The 23082-nt window shown below is 46.6% G+C and overlaps 1 protein-coding gene across 1 annotated transcript; it reads right to left on the bottom strand.

Moving 5' to 3' along the window:
- Positions 1 to 1326: 1326 nt before the first annotated feature.
- lmx1a (LIM homeobox transcription factor 1, alpha) lies at positions 1327 to 22410 on the bottom strand (the record flags this gene model as incomplete). Its single annotated transcript, XM_084163403.1, is given in 10 exon segments — positions 1327 to 1466; positions 3252 to 3452; positions 3763 to 3826; positions 6488 to 6565; positions 9697 to 9720; positions 9722 to 9860; positions 9862 to 9886; positions 9974 to 10191; positions 21736 to 21913; positions 22380 to 22410. Coding segments are annotated over 10 exon segments (1098 nt in total).
- Positions 22411 to 23082: the final 672 nt, after the last annotated feature.

The following is a 23082-nucleotide window of genomic DNA, read 5'->3' as shown; positions in this document are numbered from 1 at the left end:
AGAGGGAGGGAGATGGGAGACAGAGGGAGGGAGATGGGAGACAGAGGGAGGGAGATGGGAGACAGAGGGAGGGAGATGGGAGACAGAGGGAGGGAGATGGGAGACAGAAGGAGGGAGATGGGAGACAGAGGTAGGGAGATGGGAGACAGAAGGAGACAGGTAGACAGAGGGAGATGGGAGACAGAGGGAGGAAGATGGGAGACAGAGGGAGGGAGATGGGAGACAGAGGGAGGGAGATGGGAGACAGAGGGAGGGAGATGGGAGACAGAGGGAGGGAGATGGGAGACAGAGGGAGGGAGATGGGAGACAGAGGGAGGGAGATGGGAGACAGAGGGAGATGGGAGACAGAGGGAGATGGGAGACAGAGGGAGGGAGATGGGAGACAGAGGGAGGGAGATGGGAGACAGAAGGAGACAGGTAGACAGAGGGAGATGGGAGACAGAGGGAGGAAGATGGGAGACAGAGGGAGGGAGATGGGAGACAGAGGGAGGGAGATGGGAGACAGAGGGAGGGAGATGGGAGACAGAGGGAGGGAGATGGGAGACAGAGGGAGGGAGATGGGAGACAGAGGGAGGGAGATGGGAGACAGAGGGAGGGAGATGGGAGACAGAAGGAGGGAGATGGGAGACAGAGGGAGGGAGATGGGAGACAGAAGGAGGGAGATGGGAGACAGAGGGAGGGAGATGGGAGACAGAGGGAGGGAGATGGGAGACAGAGGGAGGGAGATGGGAGACAGAGGGAGGGAGATGGGAGACAGAAGGAGGGAGATGGGAGACAGAGGGAGGGAGATGGGAGACAGAGGGAGGGAGATGGGAGACAGAGGGAGGGAGATGGGAGACAGAAGGAGGGAGATGGGAGACAGAGGGAGGGAGATGGGAGACAGAAGGAGGGAGATGGGAGACAGAGGGAGGGAGATGGGACTGATAAGCACTGTGGATAGACTGGCCTAGTACTCACCCTCAGTCTGCTATAATGTCTCCTCACCATAGATCAAGCAGCTTATTCATACAGTCATAGTAGTCCTATATGACAACTGAGAAATAAACGTTATCACTGTATCCATTTATTCAAAGGTGATTCGTTTTGGGCACAAACACTGTAGCTCACGCACACAAAATGTAATAAATACAAATAACACCCAAGATAGTTATTTACAGTTATACAATACATTATTTTCTGAACTTCACGCAGAACACACAGTTGTATAGAGGGTCCACTTGGAATTGAGTCTGTCCTCAGCTGTACAGTGTGGGCTGCTGTGCCCATGGAGGTGAGGGTCTGGGCGCGTAGTGCGAGGGAGAAGCTCCTGGAGCTGAGCCCCCAGACTCAGGTGAAGTAGGAGTCTTGCATGGAGTAAAGGTGGTCAATAGGCGTGGCCAGGGATGAGTCACCCAAAGACAGGCAGTCTCCGTCGCCTAGGTTACAGAGAGGGTCCCCATCCATCTCCACATAAAGGGCCTTGCAGCCTGAGTGAGAGCGAGAGAGAGAGAGGGAGAGAAGGGGTATAGAGAGAACGAGAGAGAGAAAGAGAGAGAGAGAGGGGAGGGGAGGGGAGGGGAGGGGAGGGGAGGGGAGGGGGGAGAGAGAGAGGGGGAAGAGAGAGGGAGGGGAATGGAGAGAGTAGGGGGAGAGAGAGAGAAGGGGGGTGGGAGAGAGAGAGGGAACGAGTGAGAGAGGGAGGGAGAGATGGGGAGAGGGGAGAGAGAGAGTGGGGGAAGAGAGAGAGGGGGAGAGAGCGGGGGAGAGAGAGAGAGGGGCGAGAGAGGGGGGAGAGAGGGGGGAGAGAGAGGGGGGAAAGAGAGAGGGGGAAGAGAGAGAGGGGTTTATCGAGAGAGAGAGAGAGAGAGAGAGAGAGAGAGAGAGAGAGAGAGAGAGAGAGAGAGAGAGAGAGGGGGGGGAGAGGGGGGACAGAGTGAGAGGGGAGTATAGAGAGAGTGAGAGCGAGTGGGGAGAGAGTGGGAGAGAGAGAGGGAGAGGGGGAGAGAGAGGGGAGAGAGTGGGAGAGAGAGAGAGGGGGGGGGTATAGAGAGAGTGAGATAGAGAGGGGAGAGAGTGGGTGAGAAAGAGAGAGAGAGAGAGAGAGAGAGAGAGAGAGGTATAGAAAGAGAGAGGGGGTATATATATATATATATAGAGAGGGGGGGTATAGAGAGAGAGAGTGAGAGAGAGAGGGGAGAGAGAGAGAATCAGTTATAGAACCCATTGCCCTTTATGGTTGTGAGGTCTGGGGTCTGCTCACCAACCAAGAATTCACAAAATGGGACAAACACCAAATTGAGACTGCATGCAGAATTCTGCAAAAATATCCTCTGTGTACAACGTAAAACACCAAATAATGCATGCAGAGCACAATTAGGCCGATACCCGCTAATTATCAAAATCCAGAAAAGAGCCGTTAAATTCTATAACCACTTAAAAGTAAGCGATTCCCAAACCTTCCATAACAAAGCCATCACCTACAGAGAGATGAACTTGGAGAAGAGTCCCCTAAGCAAGCTGGTCCTGGGGCTCTGTTCACAAACACAAACAGACCCCACAGAGCCCCAGGACAACAACACATTTAGACCCAACCAAATCATGAGGAAACAAAAAGAGAATTACTTTACACATTGGAAAGAATTAATGAAAAAACAGAGCAAACTAGAATGCTATTTGGCCCTAAACAGAGAGTACACAGTGGCAGAATACCTGACCACTGTGACTGACCCAAACTTAAGGAAAGCTTTGACTATGTACAGACTCAGTGAACATAGCCTTGCTATTGAGAAAGGCCGCCGTAGGCAGACCTGGCTCTCAAGAGAAGACAGGCTATGTGCACACTGCCCACAAAATGAGGTGGAAACTGAGCTGCACTTCCTAACCTCCTGCCAAATGTATGACCATATTAGAGACACATATTTCCCTCAGATTACACAGATCCACAAAGAATTTGAAAACAAACCCAATTTTGTTAAACTCCCATATCTACTTGGTGAAATACCACAGTTGTGCCATCACAGCAGCAAGATGTGTGACCTGTTGCCACAAGAAAAGGGCAACCAGTGAAGAACAAACACCATTGTAAATACAATCCATATTTATGTCTATTTATTTTCCCTTATGTACTTTAACTATTTGCACATTGTTACAACACTGTATATATTATACATAATATGACACTTGAAATGTCTTTATTCTTTTGGAACTTTTATGAGTGTAATGTTTTATTGTTACATGTTGTACCATAGTAGAGGAGTATTGCTTGTATTTACCGTAGGGGTGCATGTGGTCCCCGGGCATCTGTGGAGGGGTGAGTCCCTGTCTGAAGGGTTCCATGTCATATTCCTGCACCCCCAGGGAGGTGACCTGGGCCAGGGACTGCACCTGCTGGAGGCTGGGGTGGTGGTGGTGGTGGGCGTGGTGGTACAAGCCCCGAGGGTTCAGGTCAGAGGTCAGACTGCCACAGGAGGGCGCTGTGGAGCACAGGAATCACAGGATAGATCAATCTCAATAAAATCAACACCATATCAACTACACACACTATATAAACCGACCCTGTGTGTGTTGGTGTGTGGGTAGCATTTGTGTGTGTTTGTGTGTGGGTAGCATTTGTGTGTGTTGGTGTGTTTGTGTGTGTGTGTGTGTGTGTGTGTGTGTTCAGTGACTGCCCACTGGCCACACACTGGTTGAATCAACGTTGCTTTCATTGAAATTACGTGGAACCAACGTGGAATAGACGTTGAATTGACGTCTGCGCCCAGCGGGTGGTACATAGTAGCCTACCAGTGTGATGTGCTGGCTGTTCTTGTTGCTTCTGCTGCTGTTGCCTCCTGGCCAGTTTCTTCATCTACAACATGAACAGAAATATAATGTCATTACATATATAGTTACATCTACAATATGAACAGAAATATCATTTCAATACAAATATACAGTTACATCTACAATATGAACAGAAATATAATTTCATTACAAATACAGTTACATCTACAATATGAACAGAAATATAATTTCATTAAATATAGTTACATCTACAATATGAACAGAAATATAATTTCTTTACAAATACACTTACATCTACAATATGAACAGAAATATAATTTCATTAAATATAGTTACATCTACAATATGAACAGAAATATAATTTCATTACAAATACAGTTACATCTACAATATGAACAGAAATATAATTTCATTACAAATACAGTTACATCTACAATATGAACAGAAATATAATTTCATTAAATATAGTTACATCTACAATATGAACAGAAATATAATTTCATTACAAATACAGTTACATCTACAATATGAACAGAAATATAATTTCATTACATATACAGTTACATCTACAATATGAACAGAAATATAATTTCATTAAATATACAGTTACATCTACAATATGAACAGAAATATAATTTCATTACATATACAGTTGGATCTACAATATGAACAGAAATATCATTTCATTACATATACAGTTGGATCTACAATATGAACAGAAATATAATTTCATTATGTATACAGTTGGATCTACAATATGAACAGAAATATAATTTCATTATGTATACAGTTACATCTACAACGTACACTACCGTTCAAAAGTTTGGGGTCACTTAGAAATGTCCTTGTTTTCTAAAGAAAAGCAATTTTTTGGTCCATTAAAATAACATCAAATTGTGTAGACAAAATCATAAATACAGTGTAGACATTGTTAATGTTGTAAATGGCTATTGTAGCTGGAAATGGCTGATTTTTAATGGAATATCTACATAGGCGAACAGAGGCCCATTATCAGCAACCATCAGTCCTGTGTTCCAATGGCACGTTGTGTTTGCTAATCCAAGTTTATCATTTAAAAGGCTAATTGATCATTACAAAACCCTTTTGCAATTATGTTAGCACAGCTGAAAACTGTTGTGCTGATTAAAGAAGCAATAAAACTGGCCTTTCTTGAGACTAGTTGAGTATCTGGAGCATCAGCAATTGTGGGTTCGATTACAGGCTCAAAATGGCCAGAAACAAATAACTTTCTTCTGAAACTCGTCAGTCTATTCTTGTTCTGAGAAATGAAGGCTATTCCATGCGAGAAATTGCCAAGAAACTGAAGATCTCGTACAACGCTGTGTACTACTCCCTTCACAGAACAGCGCAAACTGGCTCTAACCAGAATAGAAAGAGGAGTGGGAGGCCCCGGTGCACAACTGAGCAAGAGGACAAATACATTAGAGTGTCTAGTTTGAGAAATAGATGCCTCACAGGTCCTCAACTGGCAGCTTCATTAAATAGTACCCGCAAAACACCAGTCTCAATGTCAACAGTGAAGAGGCGACTCCGGGATGCTGACCTTCTAGGCAGAGTTGTAAAGAAAAAGTCATATCTCAGACTGGCCAATAAAAAGAAAAGATTAAGATGGGCAAAATAACACAGACACTGGACAGAGGAAGATTGGAAAAAAGTGTTATGGACAGACGAATTGAAGTTTGAGGTGTTCGGATCACAAAGAAGAACATTTGTGAGACGCAGACCAAATGAAAAGATGCTGGAGGAGTGCTTGATGCCATCTGTCAAGCATGTTGGAGGCAGTGTGATGGTCTGGGGGTGCTTTGGTGGTGGTAAAGTGGGAGATTTGTACAGGGTAAAAGGGACCTTGAAGAAGGAAGGCTATCACTCCATTTTGCAACGCCATGCCATACCCTGTGGACGGCGCTTGATTGGAGCAAATATCCTCCTACAACAGGACAATGACCCAAAGCACAGCTCCAAACTATGCAATAACTATTTAGGGAAGAAGCAGTCAGCTGGTATTCTGTCTATAATGGAGTGGCCATCAAGCCAATCCAACTTGTGGGAGGTGCTTCAGGAAGCATGGGGTGAAATCTCTTCAGATTACCTCAACAAATTGACAACTAGAATGCCAAAGGTCTGCAAGGCTGTAATTGCTGCAAATGGAGGATTATTTGACAAAAGCAAAGTTTGAAGGACACAATTATTATTTCAATTAAAAATCATTATTTCTAACCTTGTCAATGAAAACAAGGACATTTCTAAGTGACCCCAAACTTTTGAACGGTAGTGTAAACAGAAATATTATTTAATTACATATACAGTTCCGTCTCACTCCACAGCCTCTCTCCCAACCTCCCTTTGCTGCTCCTACAAACCTAGTCTTCATAGGAACATGTTCACTCAGTTGAAATGCATTAATAGTGGAGGGAAAGAAAATAACATATTTCCTAGAGGGAAAACCACATGCGGCTGCCCATTGTAAGGTAATACAGTGCATCTCTGGAAGGATCTATGAGTGAGATGTCATCAGTTTCCTGAATAGAGAGATAACAGGAGTGATTTCCAGGTTGGCAACACAGCACACTGCCGAAAGAGTTCCGTTATTAATGGTACACATGAAAGTATCTGGGAGGTTGCAAGTGTGTGTGGGGGGGGGGGGTATGAGAGGGAGAAGGGGGTGGGTGGGAGTGGGAGTGGGGGCAGCATCACATTACTGTACCTTGGCTCTTTGGTTTTGGAACCAGACCTGCACGACTCTCACGCTCAGACCTGTCTCCGCTGCCAAGGTCTCCCTTACCTTGGAGAGGAGAGGACAGAGGGAGGGACAGAGGGGGGACAGAGGGAGGGACAGAGGGGAGGAAGAGGGAGGGACAGAGGGGAGGAAGAGGGAGGGACAGAGGGAGGGAAGAGGGGAGGGACAGAGGGAGGGAAGAGGGGGGGACAGAGGGAGGGAAGAGGGGAGGACAGAGGGAGGGACAGAGGGGGGGACAGAGGGAGGGACAGAGGGAGGGAAGAGGGGAGGACAGAGGGAGGGACAGAGGGGGGGACAGAGGGAGGGAAGAGGGGAGGACAGAGGGAGGGACAGAGGGAGGGAAGAGGGAGGGAAGAGGGGAGGACAGAGGGAGGGACAGAGGGAGGGAAGAGGGGAGGACAGAGGGAGGGACAGAGGGGGGGACAGAGGGAGGGACAGAGGGAGGGAAGAGGGGAGGACAGAGGGAGGGACAGAGGGGGGGACAGAGGGAGGGACAGAGGGAGGGAAGAGGGGAGGGACAGAGGGGAGGGACAGAGGGGGGGAAGAGGGGAGGACAGAGGGAGGGACAGAGGGAGGGAAGAGGGAGGGAAGAGGGGAGGACAGAGGGAGGGAAGAGGGGAGGACAGAGGGAGGGAAGAGGGGAGGACAGAGGGAGGGAAGAGGGGAGGACAGAGGGAGGGAAGAGGGGAGGACAGAGGGAGGGACAGAGGGGAGGACAGAGGGAGGGAAGAGGGGGGGACAGAGGGAGGGACAGAGGGGAGGACAGAGGGGAGGACAGAGGGAGGGACAGAGGGAGGGAAGAGGGAGGACAGAGGGAGGGAAGAGGGGAGGACAGAGGGAGGGAAGAGGGGAGGACAGAGGGAGGGAAGAGGGGAGGACAGAGGGAGGGACAGAGGGAGGGACAGAGGGAGGGAAGAGGGGGGACAGAGGGAGGGACAGAGGGGAGGACAGAGGGAGGGAAGAGGGGGGGACAGAGGGAGGGACAGAGGGGAGGACAGAGGGGAGGACAGAGGGAGGGACAGAGGGAGGGAAGAGGGGAGGACAGAGGGAGGGACAGAGGGGGGGACAGAGGGAGGGAAGAGGGAGGACAGAGGGAGGGACAGAGGGAGGGAAGAGGGAGGGAAGAGGGGAGGACAGAGGGAGGGAAGAGGGGAGGACAGAGGGAGGGAAGAGGGGAGGACAGAGGGAGGGAAGAGGGGAGGACAGAGGGAGGGAAGAGGGGAGGACAGAGGGAGGGACAGAGGGGAGGACAGAGGGAGGGAAGAGGGGGGGACAGAGGGAGGGACAGAGGGGAGGACAGAGGGGAGGCAGAGGGAGGGACAGAGGGAGGGAAGAGGGGGGGACAGAGGGAGGACAGAGGGGAGGACAGAGGGAGGGAAGAGGGGGGGACAGAGGGAGGGACAGAGGGGAGGACAGAGGGGAGGACAGAGGGAGGGACAGAGGGAGGGAAGAGGGGAGGACAGAGGGAGGGAAGAGGGAGGACAGAGGGAGGGAAGAGGGGAGGAGACAGAGGGAGGGAAGAGGGGAGGACAGAGGGAGGGACAGAGGGAGGGACAGAGGGAGGGAAGAGGGGGGGACAGAGGGAGGGACAGAGGGGAGGACAGAGGGAGGGAAGAGGGGGGGACAGAGGGAGGGACAGAGGGGAGACAGAGGGAAGAAGAGGGGGGGACAGAGGGAGGGACAGAGGGGAGGACAGAGGGGAGGACAGAGGGAGGGACAGAGGGAGGGAAGAGGGGGGGACAGAGGGAGGGACAGAGGGGAGGACAGAGGGAGGGAAGAGGGGGGGACAGAGGGAGGGACAGAGGGGAGGACAGAGGGGAGGACAGAGGGAGGGACAGAGGGAGGGAAGAGGGGAGGACAGAGGGAGGGAAGAGGGGAGGACAGAGGGAGGGAAGAGGGGAGGACAGAGGGAGGGACAGAGGGAGGGACAGAGGGAGGAAGAGGGGGGGACAGAGGGAGGGGACAGAGGGGAGGACAGAGGAGGGAAGAGGGGGGGACAGAGGGAGGGACAGAGGGGAGGACAGAGGGGAGGACAGAGGGAGGGACAGAGGGAGGGAAGAGGGGGGGACAGAGGGAGGGACAGAGGGGAGGACAGAGGGAGGGAAGAGGGGGGACAGAGGGAGGGACAGAGGGGAGGACAGAGGGGAGGACAGAGGGAGGGACAGAGGGAGGGAAGAGGGGAGGACAGAGGGAGGGAAGAGGGGAGGACAGAAGGGAGGGAAGAGGGGAGGACAGAGGGAGGGACAGAGGGAGGGACAGAGGGAGGGAAGAGGGGGGGACAGAGGGAGGGACAGAGGGGAGGACAGAGGGAGGGAAGAGGGGGGACAGAGGGAGGGACAGAGGGGAGGACAGAGGGGAGGACAGAGGGAGGGACAGAGGGAGGGAAGAGGGGAGGACAGAGGGAGGGAAGAGGGAGGACAGAGGGAGGGAAGAGGGGAGGACAGAGGGAGGGAAGAGGGGAGGACAGAGGGAGGGACAGAGGGAGGGACAGAGGGGTTACAGAGGGGACAGAGGGAGGGACAGAGGGAGGGACAGAGGGAGGGAAGAGGGGAGGACAGAGGGAGGGAAGAGGGGAAGGACAGAGGGAGGGAAGAGGGGAGGACAGAGGGAGGGAAGAGGGGAGGACGAGGGAGGAAGAGGGAGAGGAAGAGGGAGACAGAGGGAGGGAAGAGGGGAGGACAGAGGGAGGGAAGAGGGGGGGCAGAGGGAGGGAAGAGGGGAGGACAGAGGGAGGGAAGAGGGGAGGACAGAGGGAGGGAAGAGGGGAGGACAGAGGGAGGGAAAGAGGGGAGGACAGAGGGAGGGAGAGGGGGGGACAGAGGGAGGGAAGAGGGGGAGGACAGAGGGAGGGAAGAGGGGAGGACAGAGGAGGGAAGAGGGGGGGACAGAGGGAAGGAGAGAGGGAAGTAAACGTGGATATGACCCTTGTAGTCTATCTGTCCTAATATAAGGACACTTCCATGATGACTCTTAACTGTACAGCCTATTAACTACAGCTATCAAACCTTCCATGATGACTCTTAACAGTACAGCGATCAAACCTCAGACCCTTGATGGACAATAATCAACTCTTGGAGAGTATTCTGACTGAGGACCTTCAAAGTGCAAACTACACCCCCAGCCTTTCTGCATTTTTTTTAGAGCCCTTCATGGTGTGTTGTACCCTAAGCCCCCACCTTCCGGCAGGGCTTGGAGGAGACTTTCGAAGGACGCTTTGAAGGCCCGTCTCTGGTGAGTGGTCAGAATGGTGCGCGGACGTTTGGGTCGTTTGTGTTCAGGGTCGTCTGCTCCGCCGCCACGTCTGCCTGAAGCCTTCACACTACCCTCTTTCTCATCCTCCCTCCTCCTCCTCATCATAACTTTCACCTGCCAAGACAGGACAAATGGTAAAAAAATCCATATATAACCATTCTGAGGTTTATAGACACACACACACACCGACAGACCCTGTACCTGAATCTGTGGAGGTGGGTCTGTCCACCTCCTTTTTGTAGTCTCTGGCACAGAGTAACCGTCCTTCCCTGAGGACACAACAGTCTCCAGTCTGCAGACGACAGGAGCACAGACTGCAGCTAAAACAGGCCAGGTGGAACACTGCAGCCCCAGCACGCATCACCAGCTCTGCAGGGGAGATGGCCTCTTCACAGCCACCACACCGCACTGCAAACAGACTGGAGAGAGAGATAGAGAGAGAGAGAGAGAGAGAGAGAGAGAGAGAGAGAGAGAGAGAGAGAGAGAGAGAGAGAGAGAGAGAGAGAGAGAGAGAGAGAGAGAGAGAGAGAGAGAGAGAGAGAGAGAGAGAGAGAGAGAGAGAGTTTAAACATAAACAAGTTTAAACATAATCTAGGTTTCTAGGTTTAAACATATACTATGTTTCTAGGTTTAAACATAATCTAGGTTTCTAGGTTTAAACATAATCTAGGTTTCTAGGTTTATACATAATTTAGGTTTCTAGGTTTAAACATAATCTAGGTTTCTAGGTTTAAACATAATCTAGGTTTCTAGGTTGAAACATAATCTAGGTTTCTAGGTTTAAACATAATTTAGGTTTCTAGATATAAACATAATCTAGGTTTCTAGGTTTAAACATAATCTAGGGTTCTAGATGTAAACATAATCTAGGTTTCTAGGTGTAAACATAATCTAAGTTTCTAGGTTTAAACATAATCTAGGGTTCTAGGTTTAAACATAATTTAGGTTTCTAGATTTAAACATAATCTAGGTTTCTAGGTGTAAACATAATCTATGTTTCTAGGTTTAAACATAATCTAGGGTTCTAGATGTAAACATAATCTAGGTTTCTAGGTGTAAACATAATCTAGGTTTCTAGGTTTAAACATAATATAGGGTTCTAGATTTAAACATAATTTAGGTTTCTAGATTTAAACATAATCTAGGTTTCTAGGTGTAAACATAAGCTAGGTTTCTAGATTGAAACATAATCTAGGTTTCTACGTTTAAACATAATCTAGGGTTCTACATTTAAACATAATTTAGGTTTCTAGATTTAAACATAATCTAGGTTTCTAGGTGTAAACATAATCTAGGTTTCTAGGTTTAAACATAATCTAGGTTTCTAGATTTAAACATAATCTAGGTTTCTAGGTTTAAACATAATCTAGGTTTCTAGGTGTAAACATAATCTATGTTTCTAGGTTTAAACATAATCTAGGTTTCTAGATTTAAACATAATCTAGGTTTCTAGGTTTAAACATAATCTAGGTTTCTAGGTTTAAACATAATCTAGGTTTCTAGGTTTAAACATAATTTAGGTTTCTAGATATAAACATAATCTAGGTTTCTAGGTTTAAACATAATCTAGGGTTCTAGATGTAAACATAATCTAGGTTTCTAGGTGTAAACATAATCTAAGTTTCTAGGTTTAAACATAATCTAGGGTTCTATATTTAAACATAATTTAGGTTTCTAGATTTAAACATAATCTAGGTTTCTAGGTTGAAACATAATCTAGGTTTCTAGGTTTAAACATAATCTAGGTTTCTAGGTTTAAACATAATCTAGGTTTCTAGGTTTAAACATAATCTAGGTTTCACTTTCAACGAGTGTTGCTCTGTAATGACTTTCCCGTCTCTACTGCTCTGATACACTGCTTGAGTGACAGCTCCTCTACCCCAAATAATGGTTCAACACTCCACTCTTCCCAGACACAACTTCTCTAGACGAGCTCTCAGAGGTTACTGGAATGTTGCTGAGTCGTTCTGTCAATCAAGACTGCCAGCTTACATCCCCCCCCTCCTTCTCCCCCTCTCCCTCTGCCTCCCCCAGACACTCAGACACATACCCCCAGAGTGGCGAGTGTGCATCTTAGCGCCTGGCAACCAGCACTGGGGGCTCAGCCTCGGAGACCGTTACCACGGCTCTGGCTGCCGTGTCCGAGGCCGCGCTCCCGGGGAGGCGGTAGAAAGCCGCTCCGCATGCCATGGCTCCAGCCGGAGGGGGGGAATCAGGACTCCCGGTGGGAGAGGCTGGGACTGCCGGTCCCGGGAATTATCCGCGGAATTATCCCTAAGTCTGCTTAACCTGAGAGGAACTAAAGGAGAGCCAGACCCGAATCAGCAGACGTATTATTCCGCTTTCTGGCAGCCACGGCAGTTTGGGTCTGTCAACCAGGATGGTGCGTCATCAGTTTGGATCTGGGGTTTGTTTTTCTGACTTGATATAACCAAGGGTCACACCAGTGGCGTCTCCATGGAAACATGAGAGGATGACTCGTTTTTTGTGTCTTTGCTAGGGAAGTGGATGCTGTGTATTCGTAGTTCATAAAAAAGGAATGATCTAAAATCAATGTTAGGCCTAAAGAAAGGTCAATACTTTTGTCCTAGATTTATATAATGATAGGTTATATTACCCCTACACTGCACCATTATACTGTACCATAAATAAGACTAGTCCAGACCGGACCAAAAAACGACATGTGGATGTTGAAATCAAGGCCAAGGTGTATGGACCAAATCTGAACCAGACATAGACATCTATGATTGGTTAAGATTATTTGTTAAAATGAAGTCCGATCCTGACCAGACGTCTGTGAAAGTTGAAATCAAGGTGAGTCCGAACCAGACCAAATCTGAACCAGACATAGATGAAAAAACTATTTTGAACATGATCGCTGCCAGTTCTAAAGCTTTTGAGCTTTAGAACTAACATACGTGCATGTGAATATTCCATACTGCAATCTTCAGTTAACTCTGTTTTCTCATTTTAAGTGGAATTCAAAATATTTAATGTGATATAATGCTTTCTTCATTGACATGTAGACATAAGTGAATGAATAAAAACAATGACCGAAAAAAAAAAAAATAATTCAACGTCCGTAAAATACGTGTTTTCATCTTCCGTAAAATACGTGTTTTCATCTTCCGTAAAATACGTGTTTTCAACATCCGTAAAATACGTGTTTTCATCGTCCGTAAAAAAATATGTGTTTTCATCGTCCATAAAATACGTGTTTTCAACGTCTGGAAAATATGTTTTTTTATCGTCCAGAAAATTATTATTTTCAACTTTAATTCAGAACCGAAAATGAACCTAATTTCAACATCTGAAAAATATGTATTTTCAATGTAATTTTGCTTACTGGTTATCTCCTATGGATATTTACCTATACAGCATGTTCTTGTTGGAACAAGAGGTAGGCCTGAATTGAACATGTTGCTACAGTTACGAACCAACAACATGACCCCAAGTATGACCTCCAAGAATCATGTTTTCACACAAAAACAAAAACACACTCAGACACACAGGTTAAAATGCCACAGTGGAAACAGTGATCTAAGCAGCAACATCCCAAAGCCCTGCATTGCTGAGACCTATTGTTGTTGCTGTGGGGTTGCCAGGGAAACAGTCAAGCTTATTCTAAGGAGCCCATGAGGGGCAGACAGGCTGCCTGACCGACCCAAGCTGTCTGCCGACCCAAATGTCTATGGTATGTGCACTCATTTAGCCAAGACAGCGCCTATGACATGGTTCCCCAACTGGCGGCCTACGGGCCGAATTTGGCCCACAGGTGGTTTTATTTGGCCCACCAAGTTTTCTGAGCATTAAAAAAATCTGTTGGACATAAAAAGACTGTAGAAGCACCAGGGGCCTCATTTATCAATCATGCATAGGCACAGTCTGTGCATAAACCATGCGTGGGATCATTTCCACGCAACGTGTGAGATTTATCAATATGAACGTTGGCTTGAGAGTGTGAGTAAATGTGCGCACAACCATGACCATGCGTACGCACAGTGCCAAGTGGTGGAAAAGGGAACTGCTTGTCAAGCGTAGAAAGGGGAGAATATTTGTTGAAAATGTGTGAGATTGTGAGAGTAATAATTAAATCCTTTTAAAATTATATTGTATTTCTACTGTGAATCCATTTCTTGATTGACTTGATATAATTTCACCACTTCATTGCATTTGTTACTAAAATAATCCATATGAAGTACTGTAATTTGTTAAATTAGAGGTAAGTGTGAAAGTGAAACCATTGTGTAAATAAAAGACTGAGATAATGGGAAATGGAATGAGAGATGACTTGCTCTGTTTGGAGATTTTCGCACACGCTGCATTTCACAGAGAGGTTGTTTTTAGAGACAGGTCAGACTTTTTCTGCAGAAAGTACAGATTGTCTCATCAGATACCGTTTCCAAAAAAACAATCTTATAGGATTGTTGCGAGGATTTAAGACTTACTTTAGAAAGGCAAACACATGCCATTCCCATGCACATCCGCCCTCAGGTTTCTGGCAATGGGCACTTTTCAGCGAGAGCTTGCCGATTGGCATCGCACAGCCCTCGGTGAGCCAATATTTTGGATGCAATAATCAGCTAAACGAACAGTATCACATGCATTTTACATTTACATTTTAGTCATTTAGCAGACACTCTTATCCAGAGCGACTTACAGTTAGTGCATTTTAATCTTAAGATAGTTAGGTGGGACAACCACACATCACAGGCATAGAAAGTACATTTTTCCTCAATAACGTAGCTATCAGTAGAGTTGAAGCTAGAAGGGGGGTGGGGGGGCAAAACTGAGCGAGCCAAATAAAACCTTTTGAGACACGAGCACCTCTATTTCAGTCTCTGAAATGTTTGTTTTTTTCTAGCTTTTTTTTTGGTTGCGTCGTTGTATTTCATGGTACGGCGTTGTATATGCCCCTATGGTCTATAAAGATTAGATTTTGATCATATATGGTTAATTAGGGGCGTTTCGAAATGCAAATAGCCAAGGTTGTGCACGAGCACTGAGACTGACAACAACTGGTGATTATCAACCGTTATCTCCTATCGGTGTACGTATGACGCTCGTAGGGTTGTTTGATAAATCACACTTTTTCTATCCGTACGAACATTCTAATTTCCGTTTCGTAAGTTGCATTTTAGAATAGTTTATACGCAACATTGAAAAAATGAGGCCCCCGAGGACTTGGAACAATCAAACACGGCCACAGTAAATGTACACACTCAAGGAGACATTGGCTAGTAACAAGAACATTACTGAGAGAACAGTCGGTAGACTCTCTCTCTCTCCCCTCAACCACCACTCCATGCTGTCACAGGCGTGCACTGTGGACACTGTCTGTGTATCAGTCATAAGGCAGCTCTCACTCTCTGTTTCAACACATGGAAAGGTCAGTCTGTTCTCTGTGTTCCAGACGCACAGAGACAGACGTCAGTCCACCCATTGTTCTCCAATGGTCCCAGACCTTACCTCCTGAACCTAACCTTTAGTCCAGATCGCTAGTGGGCATGATGCAGACAGATCCTGTTGCTGTATCAGGTGAACACACACACACACACACACACAGAGAAAGAGCCAATGGATCTGATTAAGATCTGGGGGGGTCAAGTGGACCGTCGATCTGACCATCGGCCCTGACGACCAATCTACACTCCTAATCTACCTGCTAACCGAATTGTACTCTACTGTACACCCAACCTAATCTATCAGGCCATCAATCAGATTAGATATTAGAAATTCTAAGATCTGATAGGTTGTCTCTGAATATATTGATAATTTTGACCGACAGCAACTCATCAATCTCACCGGAGAGAAAACATCCAAGCCAGCAAAACAGCGCCCCTGTGTCTCAGTATGTGTAGCCCATGTATCTGATGCTGTCTGGCCAAAAAGAGTATGACATGGGTACAGACACTTAGACATGCTTGGATGCTTTCTCTGGTGAAATAGATTCAGCCTCTTGGTCGAGACAGAGCCGTGGGGGCGGTACCTGGCATGAGGCCCCCCTGCTAATTGGTCAGGTCAGATATCTCACGGTCGAATGGGCGTCATCTCATTGGGCACCTGGGCACGGGGCTATCCAGATGCCACCGCACGTAACGCCCCCCCCCCCCGCCCCCCTCACAGAAGGCACCGTCCCCAAAAGGTTTACACCCCAAACATCTCCTGTCAGAATCACTTTGCCCCACTAACATATGGCTCTTCACTGTTCCCGTTGCACCTCCACCTCTCTCCTCCCTCTCTCCTCTGTTAGCTCCTTTGGCTAACATTGAAATTGACCCTCCTGCCCCATCCCACAGCCCCCACAAGGCGGAGTGCCCACAGCAACATTTTCTCTCAGCCTCACGGCAAACTGTGTAAAATAGCATGAGATTAGCTATAAAACTTCACATTTTTCCCTCAGCCCCATGGGGGAGGAGGGGGAGGGGGAGGGGAGGGGGAGGATGCAAAACTGCACCACACCGCTGCCTCCAGCCCCTCCTGTCCCGCATATGTACATGCCAAAGGGTCTTTCTGTTCTCATTAAACAGACACTTTTTTAGGATCATTATGGCTCTGGAAACATCCCAAATAGCAAAGAGATCACAGCCTGGTCAGTATAAGGGATGTGTTGGTGTGTTAGCCTTCAGCGTACCTGCCAACAATACCAAACAGGGCCATGGCCAACGCTATTTCAATGCACTGAGAAGGAAACATTTTGGGCAGAGAAAGGAGTGTGATGTTTCCAGTCTCATCGCTTGGCAGAGAGGCCATCGCTAAATTGTTCAGAAATAATGTACGCTGCCGCCGTTTGGGATTGGCTGTAGTTTAGGTGTGAGAGATAGTGTGTGTGTGTGTGCATGTGTTTTGGGATGAATTTAGGGAGGGGAGGTTGGTGTAAGTGACGCTTTTGAATAGGCCATATGTTGTCCCCAGCTTGCCGTTGCCACACCGATGGGTTTTGATAATTTAACACATTTTGACAATGTGTCAGTTGAGCTCTACCCCAGATCGCGCTGTCTGTCTGTGTGTGTGTGTATGTGTGTGTGTGTATGTGTGTGTGTGTGTGTGGGTGGTTGTGTGTGTCTATGCTCTCCTCTCACATTCCAGGGCCCATGCCGCCCCTTCCTCCTGCAGTCACCTTGTTCTCCAAGAGCTGTGACTCCCGTGCCAAGTTCCCTGGACAGTATCTATCTACAGTATCTACAGTATCTATCTATCTATCTATCTACAGTATCTACAGTATCTATCTACAGTATCTATCTACAGTATCTACAGTATCTATCTACTGTATCTATCTACAGTATCTATCCGCAGTATCTATCTACAGTATCTATCTACTGTATCTACAGTATCTATCTACAGTATCTATCTACTGTATCTATCTACAGTATCTATCTACTGTATCTACAGTATCTATCTACAGTATCTATCTACAGTATCTATCCACAGTATCTACAGTATCTATCTACAGTATCTATCTACTGTATCTACAGTATCTATCTACAGTATCTATCTACAGTATCTATCCACAGTATCTACAGTATCTATCTACAGTATCTATCTACTGTATCTACAGTATCTATCCGCAGTATCTATCTACTGTATCTATCTACAGTATCTATCTACAGTATCTACAGTATCTACAGTATCTATCTACAGTATCTATCTACAGTATCTATCTACAGTATCTATCTACAGTATCTATCTACAGTATCTATCTACAGTATCTATCTACAGTATCTATCTACTGTATCTATCTACAGTATCTATCTACAGTATCTACAGTATCTACAGTATCTATCTACAGTATCTATCTACAGTATCTATCTACTGTATCTATCTACAGTATCTATCTACAGTATCTATCTACAGTATCTACAGTATCTATCTACAGTATCTATCTACAGTATCTATCCACAGTATCTACAGTATCTATCTACAGTATCTATCTACAGTATCTGTCTACAGTATCTATCCGCAGTATCTATCTACAGTATCTATCTACTGTATCTATCTACAGTATCTATCTACAGTATCTATCTACAGTATCTACAGTATCTATCTACTGTATCTATCTACAGTATCTATCTACTGTATCTATCTACAGTATCTATCTACAGTATCTACAGTATCTATCTACAGTATCTATCTACAGTATCTATCCACAGTATCTACAGTATCTATCTACAGTATCTATCTACAGTATCTATCTACAGTATCTATCTACAGTATCTATCTACAGTATCTACAGTATCTATCTACAGTATCTATCTACTGTATCTATCTACAGTATCTATCTACAGTATCTATCCGCAGTATCTATCTACAGTATCTATCTACTGTATCTATCTACATTATCTATCTACAGTATCTATCTACAGTGTCTATCTACAGTATCTATCTACTGTATCTATCTACATTATCTATCTACAGTATCTATCTACTGTATCTATCTACAGTATCTATCTACAGTATCTATCTACAGCATATATCTACAGCATATATCTACAGTATCTATCTACTGTATCTATCTACAGTATCTATCTACAGTATCTATCTACAGCATATATCTACAGCATATATCTACAGTATCTATCTACAGTATCTATCTACTGTATCTATCTACAGTATCTATCCGCAGTATCTATCTACAGTATCTATCTACTGTATCTATCTACAGTATCTATCTACAGTGTCTATCTACAGTATCTATCTACAGTATCTATCTACAGTATCTATCTACAGCATATATCTACAGCATATATCTACAGTATCTATCTACAGTATCTATCTACTGTATCTATCTACAGTGTCTATCTACAGTATCTATCTACTGTATCTATCTACAGTATCTATCTACAGTATCTATCCGCAGTATCTATCTACAGTATCTATCTACTGTATCTATCTACAGTATCTATCTACAGTGTCTATCTACAGTATCTATCTACTGTATCTATCTACATTATCTATCTACAGTATCTATCTACTGTATCTATCTACAGTATCTATCTACAGTATCTATCTACAGTATCTATCTACTGTATCTATCTACATTATCTATCTACAGTATCTATCTACAGTGTCTATCTACAGTATCTATCTACTGTATCTATCTACATTATCTATCTACAGTATCTATCTACTGTATCTATCTACAGTATCTATCTACAGTATCTATCTACAGCATATATCTACAGCATATATCTACAGTATCTATCTACAGTATCTATCTACAGTATCTCCCTACAGCATATATCTACAGTATCTATCTACAGTATCTATCTACTGTATCTGTCTACAGTATCTATCTACAGTATATATCTACTGTATCTGTCTACAGTATCTATCCACAGTATCTATCTACTGTATCTATCTACAGTATCTATCCACATGCTCCTTTTTTTATTCAGAACGTTTTAGCACGTTGCATTTTCACCTTTTGTCATTATTTCGAGCATTGATTAAATTAAATATATTTTTTGCATCTTCGTCTCCTTGTTTTTTTATGGGTTGAGTGCGAGTACCTTCGTTATACTACGCTCGTAGACCTACTGCACCCACACATCTCCTCAGAGACCCTGACATACGGTATGTAACACTGACACACCACAAATAAACTAAAGAAATGTCATCAGTGAAATTAGACATTTCTCCAAACGTCTTCCCAAATGTTTCTTGGCACACACACACACACACACACACTCCGACATGTCAAGGACAAAGCTTGGGATGCAGTCAGGCTCTCGGATTATGGTGGGTGTACAGAGGGCAGCGGGATTATGGTGGGTGTACAGAGGGCAGCGGGATTATGGTGGGTGTACAGAGGGCAGCGGGATTATGGTGGGTGTACAGAGGGCAGCGGGATTATGGTGGGTGTACAGAGTGCAGCGGGATTATGGTGTGTGTACAGAGGGCAGCGGGATTATGGTGTGTGTACAGAGGGCAGCGGGATTATGGTGGGTGTACAGAGGGCAGCGGGATTATGGTGGGTGTACAGAGGGCAGCGGGATTATGGTGGGTGTACAGAGGGCAGCGGGATTATGGTGGGTGTACAGAGGGCAGCGGGCAGAGGGCAGAGGGCAGCGGGCAGAGGGCAGAGGGCAGCGGGCAGCGGGCAGAGGGCAGAGGGCAGCGGGCAGCGGGCAGCGGGCAGCGGGCAGAGGGCAGCGGGCAGAGGGCAGAGGGCAGCGGGCAGCGGGCAGAGGGCAGAGGGCAGCGGGCAGAGGGCAGAGGGCAGCGGGCAGCGGGCAGCGGGCAGCGGGCAGAGGGCAGCGGGCAGCGGGCAGAGGGCAGCGGGCAGCGGGCAGCGGGCAGAGGGCAGAGGGCAGAGGGCAGCGGGCAGAGGGCAGCGGGCAGAGGGCAGAGGGCAGAGGGCAGCGGGCAGAGGGCAGCGGGCAGAGGGCAGAGGGCAGCGGGCAGAGGGCAGCGGGCAGAGGGCAGAGGGCAGAGGGCAGAGGGCAGAGGGCAGCGGGCAGCGGGCAGAGGGCAGAGGGCAGAGGGCAGCGGGCAGAGGGCAGCGGGCAGAGGGCAGAGGGCAGCGGGCAGCGGGCAGAGGGCAGAGGGCAGCGGGCAGAGGGCAGAGGGCAGAGGGCAGAGGGCAGCGGGCAGCGGGCAGCGGGCAGAGGGCAGAGGGCAGCGGGCAGAGGGCAGAGGGCAGAGGGCAGCGGGCAGAGGGCAGCGGGCAGAGGGCAGCGGGCAGAGGGCAGAGGGCAGCGGGCAGCGGGCAGAGGGCAGAGGGCAGAGGGCAGCGGGCAGAGGGCAGCGGGCAGAGGGCAGAGGGCAGCGGGCAGCGGGCAGAGGGCAGAGGGCAGCGGGCAGAGGGCAGAGGGCAGAGGGCAGAGGGCAGCGGGCAGCGGGCAGAGGGCAGAGGGCAGCGGGCAGCGGGCAGAGGGCAGCGGGCAGAGGGCAGAGGGCAGAGGGCAGAGGGCAGAGGGCAGAGGGCAGAGGGCAGAGGGCAGAGGGCAGAGGGCAGAGGGCAGAGGGCAGCGGGCCTGACAGGTGCCATACCATTGTGGCTCCAGGTGCAGCTATACTGAATTTCAGCTTTACTCATTTTTATAATTTCACATTCCCCTGTTCTTATCTATGGACACGAAGTCTAAGTGAGTGAAGCTGGGTACTGTTTCTGTACTGGCATGGAATGTTTGTAATTCACAACAAAAACCTGCAGACATTCTCTTATCCGAAACTGGGAATTTATGTAACTGGCATTCCACTAACGCTTTGGCCATAACGCACAAGAACAGTAGCACACCCCCCCACCCTCCTCACCCTCCACACCCTTCACCCTCCTCACCCTTCACCATCCACACACCTCACCCCTCACCATCCACATACCTCACCCTTCACCGTCCTCACCCTTCACCCACCTTACCCTCCTCACCCTTCGCCCTCCACATCCCTAACCCCTCACCCTTCACCTTCCACACCATTCACCCTCCACACCCCTCACCCTCAACCCCTTTCACCCTCCTCACCCTCCTCACCCCTCCACATCCCTAACCTCTCACCCTCCTCACTCTCTCCACCCCTCACTGGGCTACTGGCTCCTTGGAGAACAATAGAGATAAGAGTCTCCTGCCCGGTCCCTTTCCCCCAAACGCTGTCTCTAGCTTCAACACATTCCTACTGACCTGGGAAGACATCAGTTAGAGGCCACATGCACTATTGAAGAACATCAGTGGTCAAGGCAAGAAGGGTTTGCTAAAGGAGGAGTAGCCTATGTGAACATGTTATATTATGGAAACAAATGCCAAACAAAAACGACAATTTTAAAAATGTGAAAGTTATATTCCTCTAAATGTTATTGCTCTTCTTTTATTTTTTTATTTTTTTCTAGGCCTATGTGGAAATTCCACTTGTTTTGTACAAACAAAGTAGGCCCATGCCATACTCCAAATTAAAAAATAGAAACTCTTCAATCATGATGAGGTATCAACCTTCCCCAGCACAGTGAATAAATCTAAACCAACACTTACTTGGCATAGTCGCGCTTGCAGTAAAGTTTCTGGTCCCGGAGAAAGCAGGTGTTCTTGAGCGGGTCACCGCACGCCACGCACCGGACGCATTGCTCATGCCACAGGCCATCAATGACGCTAAGCAGGTACTTATCACGGATGAGACGGTGGCATCCCACACACACACTCCGTGTCAAATCTACCCCAGAAAATAAAGAGAACGTTTGGATACTTTTGATAATTAGTCCAACATAAATCCTGATGTTTATTATATCGAAATACGTGTAGTATTGAATCAGTAATTATTTTAAAAGCATGCATTGTTCCCAAAAACCTAAAGCATTTTATATTTAATCAATTGCAATATAAATGTTAACTACCATTTTTCTAGGATATAAGAAATATTAGGCTCAACAAATACATATTTTAAACATAAAACATAAACATATAAATATGATCTACAGTGACCTACTGTAGAAATATGCACGCAACACAATTTTGCTGCAAAAATATTTTATGGACATGTGATAATTGCAATTTTCGCAAAAAACGTTTTTAAAAGTCAAACAAAATGTAGTTGCATGCAATGTATTTAAAGTGATTTTTGTTATTGTTAGTTTTTGTAAGGCTTTAGCCTATTCAATTCCATAGTAGCCTGTACTCACCAAGTAAAGATGCAGGATGTTCTTCCCCCATAGTTTTATCCAACAAAGTTCTGCAAGGGGAAAATAATTGTCAGCCTTGTGGAATTATATGTATATCCTTCTTGGGATGTCAATCATTGATTCAGTTTTATTTCATTAAAAAAAATGAATTTGCAGTTGAGTTTATAGGTCGAACTCAAATCAAATCAACGTTAATACCCATTGGTCGCTTACACAGTTTTGCAGATGTTATCGCAAGCGCTGTGAAATGGTTATATTTCCAGCTTCAACAATGCAGCAATATCTAGCAATACAATACACACATAATCCAAACGTTATGAACAAGAAATTAAGACATATCAGAAGGAGCAATGTCAGAGTCCGAAATATAAATATATATGTAAACCTATGTGAACGGTGTGTATCGACAGCATATGAATACTGGAATACACCCGCAGAAATAGAAATCAAATAGGTTAAATTAAAAAACATTTAAAAAACATTTGACATTACCAGGATGTTCTTATATTCTTGTCGATATTTTAGAATCTATTTCCTGATATTTTCCATTCTAATCTCTTCTGGATTTATGGAAATAATGCCCTGGTCGAGTGGGACGAAGAAGACCGGAGAAAACTTTCCCAGCCTACTCGAGCGTTTCCAATTCCTCTTCTTAGTGCTGCTCCTCGTTATTGAGCATTTATCTATCAATTCACCTATTAGT

Source organism: Coregonus lavaretus (genome assembly GCF_964263955.1).
Source record: "Coregonus lavaretus genome assembly, chromosome: 6".
Classification (NCBI taxonomy): domain Eukaryota; kingdom Metazoa; phylum Chordata; class Actinopteri; order Salmoniformes; family Salmonidae; genus Coregonus; species Coregonus lavaretus.
This window is presented reverse-complemented; position numbering and strand designations above follow the sequence as displayed.